Raw genomic sequence first — 12,988 nt, forward strand, 5'->3', positions numbered from 1 at the left:
AGTGAAATAAAGTGAAAAGGAGGGCAGCACACCACAGTGCACAAGCACAACACAAGCCTTCGACTTGACTATGTTGTCAAGCAGCTGCTAATGTGTATTCAATATTGATGAACCTTGTTCTTTTGCCTCAGCTCTGAAATGTTTGCCCCACCCTGCGAGTTCAAAGGGACTGTCATTATTATGGTGTAATTCCAAGGAAGAAACGCACAACATTTGGATACACTGCTTATTTTGGTTCATGTCTTATAAAGTATGATTTGAATTATTGTTTAAAACACACTGGATTTTGCAATATTCTACTTCCTGGCCTCCTTTCAGATTAGCAAATATCAAATATCAAAATATCCAAAATACACATTACTCATATTCATTTTTTTCTACCTTTCTATTGGATGTTTGTACCAATTAGTATGTATTTAATGGTTATAATCTGCAAAACAATGCTTTCCCTAGAAATCAACTGCAGAAAAGACCTGCAGTTGACCTTTTGTGGTCGTTAAAATTATCATTGACATTCAAGAAAATATTTATGCTCAAAATTCTGACTTTAAGTAATCTGATTACATGTAATCTTTTCAGGTAATTTATTTTTACAAGCTTTTACCAAGCATAATTTCTTTAACTAAAAATAATTTGAATAAATAAACTCTTTAATTACAGTTTTACTGACAATTATTGCAGCAAGTTTATCAGGGCAAACAAACATTAATTTTTTTAGTGTAGTGTAGTGTACTTTATGGACAATATCCAAAAATCTGCTATTTAAATAAGCACAATTGTTAATAGGTAATGCCTTATTTACACATTTAAACAGTATTTCAGAAAAATACTCACTGAAGAAAGGGTGGCTTTTAATCACAGTAAGAAACTGTTCAGCAAAGCAGTACCCTGTTCTGCTTTGACAATGTTATAGTACTTTTTGGCATTATTCACATTTCTAACATAGTGCAGTGTAGGTGTTTTGTTAGCTTTCTTTATTGAAAAAAACCCCCTCCCCAAAACAATTTGTACAAATTGTTTTCCTGAAAATATTACAGAAATTTGACCTCAGTTTCATTGTGTCTCTGAAATATTACACTCCAACAGTTTTCTGAACTCAAGTCTTTACTTATTTATTGGCTTTGCCAAGGCAAACATGCCTAACATGGTGAGGCTGTTTATCTGTGAAAGAATACCTCAGATCGAGTCCTCATTGACTTTTTTTTTTGGCTTTACACCTTGTTAAACACTGATTCCTTCTTTCACATCCTAAGGCATGTTCTTTGATCCTTCCCCTTCCTACATTTTTGCTCTCTCTTCATGCTTCAGTCTGTTGTTTGTATTCTTCTAATTATTTGTTTAATTGTCTGCCTTTTTCCAGCATTTTGGAGTCCAGCCGCATCAAGCCAACTATCCTCCAGGATTCAGCTGTCCCCGTTTTCCTTTCCAACAGGTGAGGCTCCAAACAATCCAATTCTCTGCTGTCCCCAAACCTTTGAGCCAGCTCTAATCTGCATTGCTGAATTTACCTCCAACACGCGAGTGTGTGCATGCCTGCCTCGACTGTGAGTTGGATCTCTATTGAGTCTTTTTTTATTTCGTGAAACTGTCAGCTTGTATTACATATAAAAGTCCTGCCAATGTGAAATAAATATTCCTCAGAGATTAACTAATCTCTTGCAAGAATGAGGCAAAATATAGGTCACATCAGATTCTGATAACGTGCACGTGTCTGTATGAATGTCTTGGGCATGAGCACATTTTGCGTGTACGGTTTGGTGTGTGTATTTGTGTGTAAAACCTGCCTCGCGTTATATAATTGAATATGGGGGGGTTGGGTTTTATTTGTGCGGATGTCACTCCTGATGGATGCTCCTCATAAGACAAGCACAATCAGGGATCATTCCTCATCTTGCCTCCCACTCCTTACCATTACTATCCATCATATTTTATTCACAAATTCAAGACCTTACTCTTTTTCCCCCCTCCTTCACTTTGTTGGCTCTGGTAGATAGTGGTGTCACAGAGAATTTCATGCTGCCACATGTTGTGTCTTTTCTGTCCTGATTGAGAAGGAGGCTGGCCGTCTTTAATAATAAGTCTCATGACCGTTACAAGGCGACGGGTAATGGTGGAGCTGTAGAACAGATGGCTTTTCACTTTGAACCAACACATATACATGTATATATACTGTAATTATACACTTTCATGGCTGCATTCTCATTGAAGATCTATTACTGACACAATACGGTTTCATGGCTTTTCACTGGACTGGTGCTCATTTCCTCCACCTAAGACTCCTGTTATGATTGTAAGTTGTGTGTTGCCACAAGCTCGCTGAGTGGTCTACGTGCTAAAGTTAGCTAAAGAGAGTTATTGTAACTTCTCAACAATTTCAACATCACCCCCTAAGGAATGGCCTCAGGTAAGGTAAGGTGTTATGGACTTTCATAGAAACAGATATCCATGCCTCTGAATTTTAGAACACCCATCATGCGTTCCTGAATATCTGAGGTAGTTTGAGGTATCTTGAAATGCCTTGAGGCCCTGTTTTTTGGCAGTTATTTTGAAGCGTCTTATAATGTCTCTGCAAACAAAATAATATATAGGGGTATATATTTTTCAGCCAAATTCTCATTAGTCAGACAATTGCTGGCAGTTCTTTCATATGATGAAATATGCTTCATCAATAGCCTCCCAGGATTAATCCTATTGCAGGAGGAACAGATTGTGAAAAAACAAGGATGTTTTGACACTTGAGCTTGGATTCAAGAGCCTGGCAGCATCAGCTACACTTTGATCAAGCTGGATCGGATCCTGTGCTCTCATCAAAACAGAAAAACCCATATGATAATGAAATGAAAGGAGGAATTTCAGTGTTTTTGCTCTGTGGTTGTAATGCTGGGACCACCTGTCGATATAGTTCTATCTTGTGAAATTGTTTGAGAATAACCAGGTACTGGAGCCGAGTTGTATAAAGCATAGGGCACTGATTAATTTTTTTTGAGCACATGACTTCATATTGTGAAAATATATGCAGGTTTTATTTAAATAAAGGGAAAAAATTCAGAGCAGAAGAAATCTGCATGAATGTGATTTTGGAGAGGAAAAATTGTTTGTTGCTGTATCTTACTGACCAAAACTTTACTGAAATGCCACTTATTCCCTCCGTATAGACTAGCTTGCAGCTAGTCTATAGTTTAAATGAAATATAATTTCTCAGTATCATTGAGACACTGACCAAAGAGAACACAGGGCTAATATACACAGAGGGAGCAATCAGGAAATAAGAGACAGGAGGGAAACACAGCTGGGACAAATCAGGGCTGTCGAGACTAAGGAAGCAAAACCAGATGCATTCACATAAGACATGGACCTTCAAAGTAAAACAGGAAACATAACACAGAGACGCAGACTTGACACAGGGATTCAGCAACTATGGAACAGAACAGAAACCAGAAGGCACAACTCTGACAAACTAAACACAAGGATCCAGAGATCAAAAACAGAAAACACTGGAGCCCACCAAACAAGTTAAAACAGCCAAACAAAGGTTCACAAAAGGCGCAGGCGGCCAGGAAAACCGTTCCGAAAAAAGTTCAGGGGGCTGGCCCGGAAGCTGACGGCACAACACTCCAAAATCAATGGTGGCGACAAAGACAAAGGAGGCCTTAGGCAGAGACGAAGCAGGACGGGGTGAGGCAGGACCAGATGGCAGCACGCCAATCGCAGGCGACAGAATTGGTGGTGGCACTGCAGGCGGCAGTGTGGAAACTGCAGGAGGTGGCTCTGCAGGCAACGGTGTGGGAGGAGCAGGTAGTGGCTCTGCAGGCGACGAAGACTAGATGGGCCCCTCGGACCCTCCAGCAGAGGCAGGTTGCTGGACCGGTCCCTCGGACCCTCCAGCGGAGACAGAAGGCTGGACGGGCCCCTCGGGCCCTCCAGCGGAGACAGAAGGCTGGACGGGCCCCTTGGACCCTTCAGCCTGGACGGAGGACGGCTGGCGCAGTTCTCCAGAACCGCCAGCGGGAACAACAGACTGCTGGATGGGCCCGTCAGACCCTCCAGCAGGAACAGGTGGCTGGACAGGCCCCTCGGACCCTCCAGCGGAGACAGGAGACAACTGAAGCGGTCCCTCGGACCCTCCAGCGTGAACAGACGGCTGAAGCGGTTCCTCGGACCCTCCAGCGGAGACAGAAGGCTGGACAGGCTCCTCGGACCCTTCAGCGTGGACGGAAGACGGCTGGAGCGCTTCTCCAGAACCCCCAGCGGGAACAACAGACAAAGGCCGGACGGGCCCCTCAGACCCTCCAGCAGGAACAGGTGGCAGAACAGATGACTGAGGAGAGGAGTGGCGGTGGCAAGGGCGCGGTTTCCTTCGGGATGAGGGAACAGGAACCAGTGGAGAAATGGAGACCTCCTCCTCATCCTCTGACCACATAGCGGCCAGGAAAAGGCAGGCAAACGAGGTCCCGGCTGGCGTGGCGAGGAAGAGGAAGTCCGTGGCAGCGTTGAGGCAGGTAGAGAGTGTGTGTTGTCCTGGGGCAGCGGTAAAGAAGTGGAGGTGGAGATAGAGAGAGCAAGCTCGCCAACCCTCACTTGCTCCCTCCAGGCAGCTATAGAGCTGCCCAGCACAGTGTCCGTAGAAAACTAGCATCTACTGCACTTAGCCCAACCGCCATGGTCCTCATCATCCTAGTTTTCTTTTAAGCATGTCTGAGGACCGTGAATATATTTTGTTGGAGTTGGAGCAGAAGTTATGTGGACTTTCTGTGGAAGAACTGCTCAGAGTATGTGAACTATGTAATATTACAGAAAAGCACAACGAAGAAATACAAAGCAAATCTCGCAGAGCTGTCGTTAAGCTTATTAGCCAGTTCTGTGAACGAGAAGAATTTTTCCAACGAGTGGATAACGGCATGTCGGTGCTTCTGGAGCTAAATGATGTGCTGGCTTTGCTGGTGGAGGCGCGGTCAGCGGCTGTTGGTGCGGGAGCGGCGGCCAGACAGACAGAGCGGGGATGACGGCGGAGACTGTGCACAAGGGGCAACTCGCAGCGGCGCGGGCACCTCCGGAGCGGCGGACAAGCCTGATGACATCGCTGGAGCATCAGGTGGCCATGAGGACGTCGCTGGACGGCGAAACACAGTGCAGGGGGAGATACTGCATTGGCAACAGTTTCATCAGGTGGATTCAGAAAAGACTTCAGGATAAGTGGACATTTGGGTGACTCAACAGCTAAAGACACGCTGAGTTTCAGTAGGTTAGAGCACCAGATGGAAAGCGACTTAAAAACGGGCTACTCTGAAGCTGAGATCGTGGAGGCTGTCATACGTCCCATCAGTCCTGGATTAAAATTAAGGAGCTATTTGGAAGGGAAAGAGGATCTCGTATTAACCAGCCTGAGACAAGTTCTAAAAGCCCATCATGCAGAAATAGATGTATCAGCAATTAACCAAGGCTACACCCACTTGAGTTCCTGATTAGAGTGCTGGATTTGCCTCAAAAAATTATTTTTGCATCTGAGCGCGCCCAGTCTAGCCTAAAGTACAACAAAGAACTTGTTCAAAGTCAATGTTTTCAATCCATTAGAACGGGTCTTCTAAATAACAATGTCAGAGCAGAAATGAGAGTATATTTACAGGATGAAAACTGTAGCGATGAACTCTTATTAATGAAAATGCAAACAGCCCAGTACAATGAAAGCGAAAGAGCGTTAAAGGCAAAAGCCCACAGGTCTTTTAGAACAGGACTAAATGTAGTTGAGCAGAATGTGGCGCTTAGTGATCCCTGCACAAGCCAGCCTGATACAAAACCAGCTAAACCCCTCAAACCCTTATTTGCAAAAATTGAGGAAAGTAACTCAGCAATCAGGGACCTTAAAGGACAGGTAGCTTCACTAGTACAAACTGTCCAAGGGGATAGAAGTGGTGACGGTGATAGGCAAGCCAGGGTGTACAGAAAGGCAGCTCACAGACCAAAAAGGCGAAGCTGTGCATGTCAACAAGAAAACAGGGACTGTGACCATTGTTTCAAATGTGGCAGTGACTCTCACTGGGCAAAAGGATGTAAACTAAGGGGAGCTCAGAAGCAGGGAAACTGGGCGGGGCTGTGACTGCGGGACAAGCCACAGCTTCAGCACCAATGTGATAACATTCCCAAGGCCCAAAGCTTATCCCATGCATCACCAACTGACTCAGGAAATCCTAAAATTAGGAACCAACCCCCAAACGTGTTCAATCTGAGTACCAAAAAAAAAGAAAAGTAGCACAGCTTGTGGGCAAAAAGTGTCTAGTATGGTGTAGAAAAAACTGCAAAACACAGGCACCGTGGGACACGGGAGTCCAAGTTTCAATATTGAGTGCATGCTGGAAATCAGACAATTTACCTCACTTAGAAGTTCACCCCATCAGTGATTTACTAAGTAAGGATGACCTTTTAGACTTAAGAGCCGTAAATGGATCTGAAGTCCCTTTCCAGGGTTGGGTAGAAGTTAGCCTTAGCCTTTGTGATCCGAGAGGAAAAGCTGCAGCTCAGAATGAAGTTCGGGTTCCAACCCTAGTAAGTCACGATGTGGTGCAGAAACCAATAGTAGGGTTTAATGCTATTGAGGAACTGATAGAAAAAGACACTACTCAGTCCAGTGAAAGCTTGTCTTTACTCAGATATTCATTAAGAGTAAGACCAAACAAAGCAGAAGCACTGTTGAACCTTATACACACCACCAGTAGTAAGATAGTTACTTATCCTGTCAGATCAGGACGCAAAGCTATTGTTGTACCGAGTGGAGAAATTTACAGCGTTAGTTGTTCCATCAAAACAGACTTAAAGGTAAAAAGTGAAATGCTTTTTGAGTCGGATGAAAACCTGTCTTTAGCTGAGGGTCTGAAATCTAACTGCCAGTTGCTGTATGTATCAGGCAATGCCCGCAAAGTCAATATCTATGTTACTAATGTTACCAAACATGACATTGTTTTGCCACCTAAAACCCTTCTAGGTAACATAGAGAGGGTAACACACAGTTATCCTGTGAATCTCAAAGAAGCTCAGATAGGTTCGGTTGTAGAAAAAGACAATCAGAACTCACCTAGCTTACCAGAAGAATCTTGGGAACCACCTGTTAATTTGGGCCACCTTAACACAGAACAACAGGCAGCTGTCATGGAAATGTTAAGAGAGGAGTCAGGCGCATTTGCTAAACACAAAGAGGAAGTTGGTTACATAAAAAATCTAAAAATGGATATCAAACTCACTGATCAGATTCCTGTCGGCAAATCCTATAATGCGGTCCCACGTGCTGTCTATGATGAAGTAAAAAATCACATTCAGGACTTGTTACAAAAGGATTTTATTTGCAAATCAACCTCACAATATGCCTCTCCAATAGTGTGTGTGAGGAGGCGGGATGGAGGCCTGAGACTGTGTGTCGATTATAGGGGTCTCAATAAAAAGACCATTCCAGACAGACACCCTATTCCACAAATACAGGAAATCCTTGATGGACTTGGCGGCAATATGTGGTTTAGTGTGCTTGACCAAGGCAAAGCGTGCTATCAAGGTGAAATCAGCGAAGACTCGAAAAAATATACCGCCTTTACAACATCCTGGGGGCTGTATGAATGGAATAGAATTCCATTTGGACTCACCAATGCGCCTTCAGCTTTCCAACGTAGTATGGAGGAAAGTTTAGAAGGCTTGAGGGACAAAATATGCACTCCATAATTAGATGATGTTTTAGTGTACAGTCAAACATTTGAGCACATTTGAGTACATTTGAGTACATTTGAAGATTTGAGATCAGTTCTCAAATGTCAGCAGGCTCGGGGAGTAAAACTAAGACCTGATACATTTGACTTGTTTAAAAATGAGGTCCGCTATGTGGGCAAAATCATTTCAGCAAACTGTTACAAAATGGATGAAAAAGAGGTACAAGCAGTACGAGCTTTGAAGGACAACCCACCAACAAACATTAAAGAGCTGAGAAAGCTTTTAGGATTTTTAGGATATTTCCGAAGCTATGTACAAGATTTTTCAAGACATGTGAAGTGCCTATATGATTTACTCTCTGTTGACCACACCCAAACACCAGCGCGGTCAGCCAAGGCGGGGCATGCTGCACCGGCCCAAAAAATCATATGGAGTGACAGCCACCAAAAACCACTAGACTATTTGGTGGATGTTTTGACTAATCAACCCACGATGGCTTATCCTAAGTTTGAGGATCCCTTCATTCTGCACATTGATGCATCAGAAGAAGGCCTTGGTGCAGTTTTGTACCAGAGGCAGGACAGTAAATTAAGAGTAACTGGATATGGATCAAGAACATTAACACAGACTGAGAAGAACTACAGGTGGCACTCAGGGAAACTTGAGTTTTTGGCACGGTGACTGAGTGCTTTAGAGACTACTTGTCCTATGCTCCCTCAGTGACAGTATATAGTGACAACAACCCTTTAAACTACATTTTAGGCACAGCTAAACTAAATGTGACAGGACACAGATGGGTTTCCGAGTTGGCTGATTTTAACATAACACTGAAATACCGACTCGGAAACAGTAATGATGCAGACTTTTTGTCCAGAACACCTTCTAGTATGGACTCATACATGTCAGAATGTACTGAGCTGTGTTCGTCTGAAGTGTTAAGCGCAGTACTGAATGCCATTGAAACACAGGAAGAAAAACAACTGGATTGGATATCAGCTATAACATGCAATCCAGAAGTAAATAAAATACTTACAGAAACTCAGCCAGATGTGAGAATCACAACAAAGGAGCTATTACAAGCTCAAAAGCAGGACTCTGCCATAGCTTATGTTCTCAACTTAAAAAGTACAGGTGTAAGCTTTGACAAAACATCAGCGACCAAAAATCCTAAAGTAAAACAGCTTCTACATGAGTGGAAAATGGGTCACTTGGGGGTGGACCGTGTGATGAATTTGGCAAGGAGTAGGTTTTATTGGCCGAATATGTACTAAAGATATTGAGTTTTTCATCACACAGGTGTGCAAATGTAATATTCAGAAACAAAACACAGTTCAGTGTAGGGCCCCCATGTGTCACGTGCCGGCTACTGCACCCTTTGAAATGGTTTCAATAGGCTATGTCCATCTCGAAAAAAGCAGGGGAGGGTATGAGGATATTTTAGTACTACAGGTCAACTTCACCAAGTTTGCTCAAGTCTACCCTAAACGCAACAAATCTGGCAAAACAACAGCAGATAAAATTTTTAATGACTTTTCCTTGAAATTTGGTTTTCCTGGTAAATTACATCATGATCAAGGCAGAGAATTTGAAAACCATTTATTCAAACAGCTGCAGAAGTACACAGGAATAGCCAATTCAAAGACTACACCCTACCATCCACAGGGGAACCCAATGGAAAGGTTTAATCGCAACTTGCTGTCAATGCTGCTGTAAACAAAGTTGTGCATGCCTATAATTGCACAACTAGTGACTCGACAGGATACTCATCCTTTTATTTACTCTTTGGTAGACATCCACGTCTCCCTATTGATTTTAATTTTTGGACTGAGTGATTACATGAGGATTATGGAGTGGTGTAACAGTTGCATTACCCAATTTTGCCCAAACTTTAGCTGTCTATCAGATGGTCACATCTGACTTTAGAATATTTTAGTATACAAATGAGTTTATGGTTGACTCAGTGACTACAAGGTGTGTTTTTGCTGATATGCTGCATTGGTTTTTCCAAATGTGGTCCTGTGGTTTGACCAAATATCTCTGTTTTGGTCTCATCTGACCTCATTTGGTCTTTCCAAACCCAAGCTATGCTACCTTGTGTGTGTGTGTGTGTGTGTGTGTATGTGTGTGTGTGTGTGTGTTTTTTTAAGAGCTACTACCCTTCCTTCTGGGAATCCTTCCAAAAAAACGCATTCTTGTCCAGAGTCTGAGATGTGGCTCTTTGACACTTTCGGAGCTTGAGGTGAATTTGCTTGGAAATCTACTCCTGGGAAGGCTGGCAACTGACTTGGATGTCTTTGACTTGTTTCTATCTGTAGGATCCCATATGGAAAAGAAATAGTAAAAACTTTGATTTACTCATGAAAGTGGCCACTTTTTCATTACTTTCATATATTGTTTTAATATGTATCCAAAACATACAAGTTTCGTTTATATAATTTTTCAAGGGATCTGTTTTCACTCTTGTATGCTTTTCATACAAGTTTCACACAAGACAGATACAAACTTTATAAGATTTATATATATCTTTTCCATATGGGATGATGGACTTCCAGCTCTTCTTAGACTGATGTGCAGCAAAAATAATTTTTCTATGGTCACTGCTGTTGTTTTTCCTCCTTAGTTATGTGGTACCACACATCCCAATGCTCCAGATCAGCAAACTACCAATTCTGCTGCTTTTGTAGAAGTGCTCACAGTTACTTAATTAATCACGTGCCTTTGATTAGATTAACCTGGCTGCTACTTACTCTGTTAATTCCTGTGAAAGCTGTAGGGGTTGTAAATTTAGCATAGACCGTTTCTGTTTAGTTTTTTGTTTAATAATAATAGTGTAACATGTATATATGATGTAATATTTTATAGTTCATCTGAGGTCATAGTAAATTCATTGTAAGACCTGTTAAGGACCAGATTATTTTTATTATGTCCTGATATGTAAAACCTTAGACCTGAAAGTCAAAATACTTATGGTATTGTGCTGCATTGCACTACACTGTGCTTTAGAAAAAAAACCCACATACATAAATGAGAAACACAGCATGCCTATCACTGAATGGTCTTTCCATAAAGATTCATAATGGTTCCTGCTATATATGAAGTGGTTGTGATCACAGCTTATGGTGCTTAAAATCCACCTATAACATGCTATATGTATAGATTTAACAACTTCTCACTAGGTTGTGAAAAAAGGTGAAAAATACACAGTGTGTGATCACAGCACCTACTGACTTTTTCTTGTACTGTCAAACTGGCAGCTTACTGCTAGCAAAAGGACACTAGTGACATTCATCTAAGTATTTACTGATGCATCACTTTGATTTAAAAAAAAAAAGCAATTTATTCACAGCATAAACACCTTGCAGTTTTTATTGTTTTTAATGTCTGAGAACAAATATTGAGTGCATATCTTTTTAATCAGTTTATTTTCCCTCAGAACGCAGCGTGTGCATGAGAGTATCTGCATGTACCTTCCACCTTCAAACCACTGTGTGATGATTGTTCTCTAAATTATGACTCTGTTGAAAAATAAAAAAAACAGTCCTCTGGCTGTGGTCATTTATGTTCACAATTTGTAATTGCTGTCAGTTAGAAGCTGATTTACAGGGGTTTGTGTCTTTATTCACCCCGAGTGAAGCTTTTGTACACAGCTGTGCCTGTATGTGTCTGCTTGTTATGCATCATACATTTGATAGGTGGGTGAACAGCCGTTGCCAGAGGAGCCCATTTCTCAGTTAGCTTCAAACAGACAGTCTAATAGCTGCTCAAAGGACACAAATGCCTCACGCTGTCTCCTTTTCCCCCTCCTTGCTTTTTACTGAGGCAGAAATGTGCCTTGTTGTGGTGAAATGAGTAAAGATTTGACTGAGTCGATGAAAGCTGTAATTAATATTTAACAAAACTCTTTCAACTTACATGGCACCACTGCCAAGTTGAACCAGACGAGAGGCAGAAGAACAGCGGAGACGTAAATGAGCGGGAAAAGGAGAAAGGGAAAGAATAGAGCCTTTTAATTTCTGGCTGGAGTCCCGAAACTCAGAAATAGATCTTGGCTTCTATAACACATGCAATTGAATGATGGTATACTTGTTGATTTTCCATGATTGAAGCTTACGTTCACGAGGACATCGACATACAGCAGGGCTGCTTTGGCTCAGATACTCCCTTGATGTTATCTGTCAGTAGGAAAGACGTCTATATTTTTTTTCCTCGTGTCTTGACATATTAAGCGAGTAAACAAGCACCCCGTGGTGCACGGAGGTGCATGGAGCACAGCAAAACTCACACATACTGTAGCGCTCAGTAATATGGAACACCTCCACCCACTTCTTCACAGAAAAGACAGAGGGGAGGAGATGAAGACACAGGAAGAAAGTCATGAGGTAAATAAGAAAAAAACGAGAACAGGAGAAGAAGAACAGAAAGGGGTTGGATGCTTAATAGATTATTCCAAAGCTTTCTCTGCACTTATCTGATGTGCTGATTTGGTTTATCTTACGCACGTCACTTCAGTCTGCTTAATAAAAAGTTGGGTAAAGATACTAAAGCATTGTCTGTTGTGACAGCATCATCATTTTTGTTATTTGAGCTAGTTGTACTAATCAAAACCACCCACGACCTGTTGGCCTCAGAACATGAACTGTCACTATAGGTGCTTGAAAGTCTTCTTTTCACCACAGCTTACCTCAGACCCATTTGCTTTATTTGTTTGCTTGTTTTTTTCTGATTTCCGTTAGCAAGTATGGTGGCATCTCTTCAGTAAGTAACCAGGAGACACTGATGAAGTGGGCTCCTAGAACAAAAAGGCACAAGTGGGCAAGGAATAACTCCAGCGGAAGGGGTTAAATGAAGAGGATGTGGGACATATTGAAGAGGATGTGGGACCTTTGATGCCCAACTTACAGCGACTTATGGTAAAACAAGTAGTAGCTCAGTGTTCCAACATTTGGAAGGAGCATCTGCTATGACAACTGGAAATTTATTAGGTACAACACAAATGCTACGACAAGGGGGAGATATCATCATGCCTGCCCAAAATTGTGTACAAAGTCCCAAGCACAACTGGTGCAATGAAGACGTTGAGTGTGAGGGGAGCTGACCCGATGTTGTTGTCTGCTGTACTTCTTAAGCATCCTTTCTTTTCCATACCTTTCTGCAGCTCTGTTTCTGTAGAGCTTGCAAGAATGTTATAAACTAGTAGCAACATTCATATCTATCTATCTATCTATCTATCTATCTATCTATCTATCTATCTATCTATCTATCTATCTATCTATCTATCTATCTATCTATCTATCTATCTATC

At 42.0% G+C, this 12,988-nt stretch overlaps 1 protein-coding gene across 3 annotated transcripts in view; it reads left to right on the top strand.

The window, feature by feature from the left end:
- The window catches only part of LOC102204476 (uncharacterized), a 41,844-nt gene that overhangs the window by 14,533 nt on the left and 14,323 nt on the right, over positions 1-12,988 (top strand). For all 3 annotated transcript variants that reach the window (XM_013909743.1, XM_005728851.1, XM_013909744.1), the window contains exon 6: positions 1,361-1,432. In XM_013909743.1, the coding sequence (XP_013765197.1) occupies positions 1,361-1,432 (72 nt within the window). The remainder of the gene's footprint in view (positions 1-1,360; positions 1,433-12,988) is intronic.

This window comes from Pundamilia nyererei, unplaced genomic scaffold, assembly GCF_000239375.1.
Source record: "Pundamilia nyererei isolate P.nyererei 1_Seehausen unplaced genomic scaffold, PunNye1.0 scaffold00030, whole genome shotgun sequence".
Taxonomy (NCBI): Eukaryota; Metazoa; Chordata; class Actinopteri; order Cichliformes; family Cichlidae; genus Pundamilia; species Pundamilia nyererei.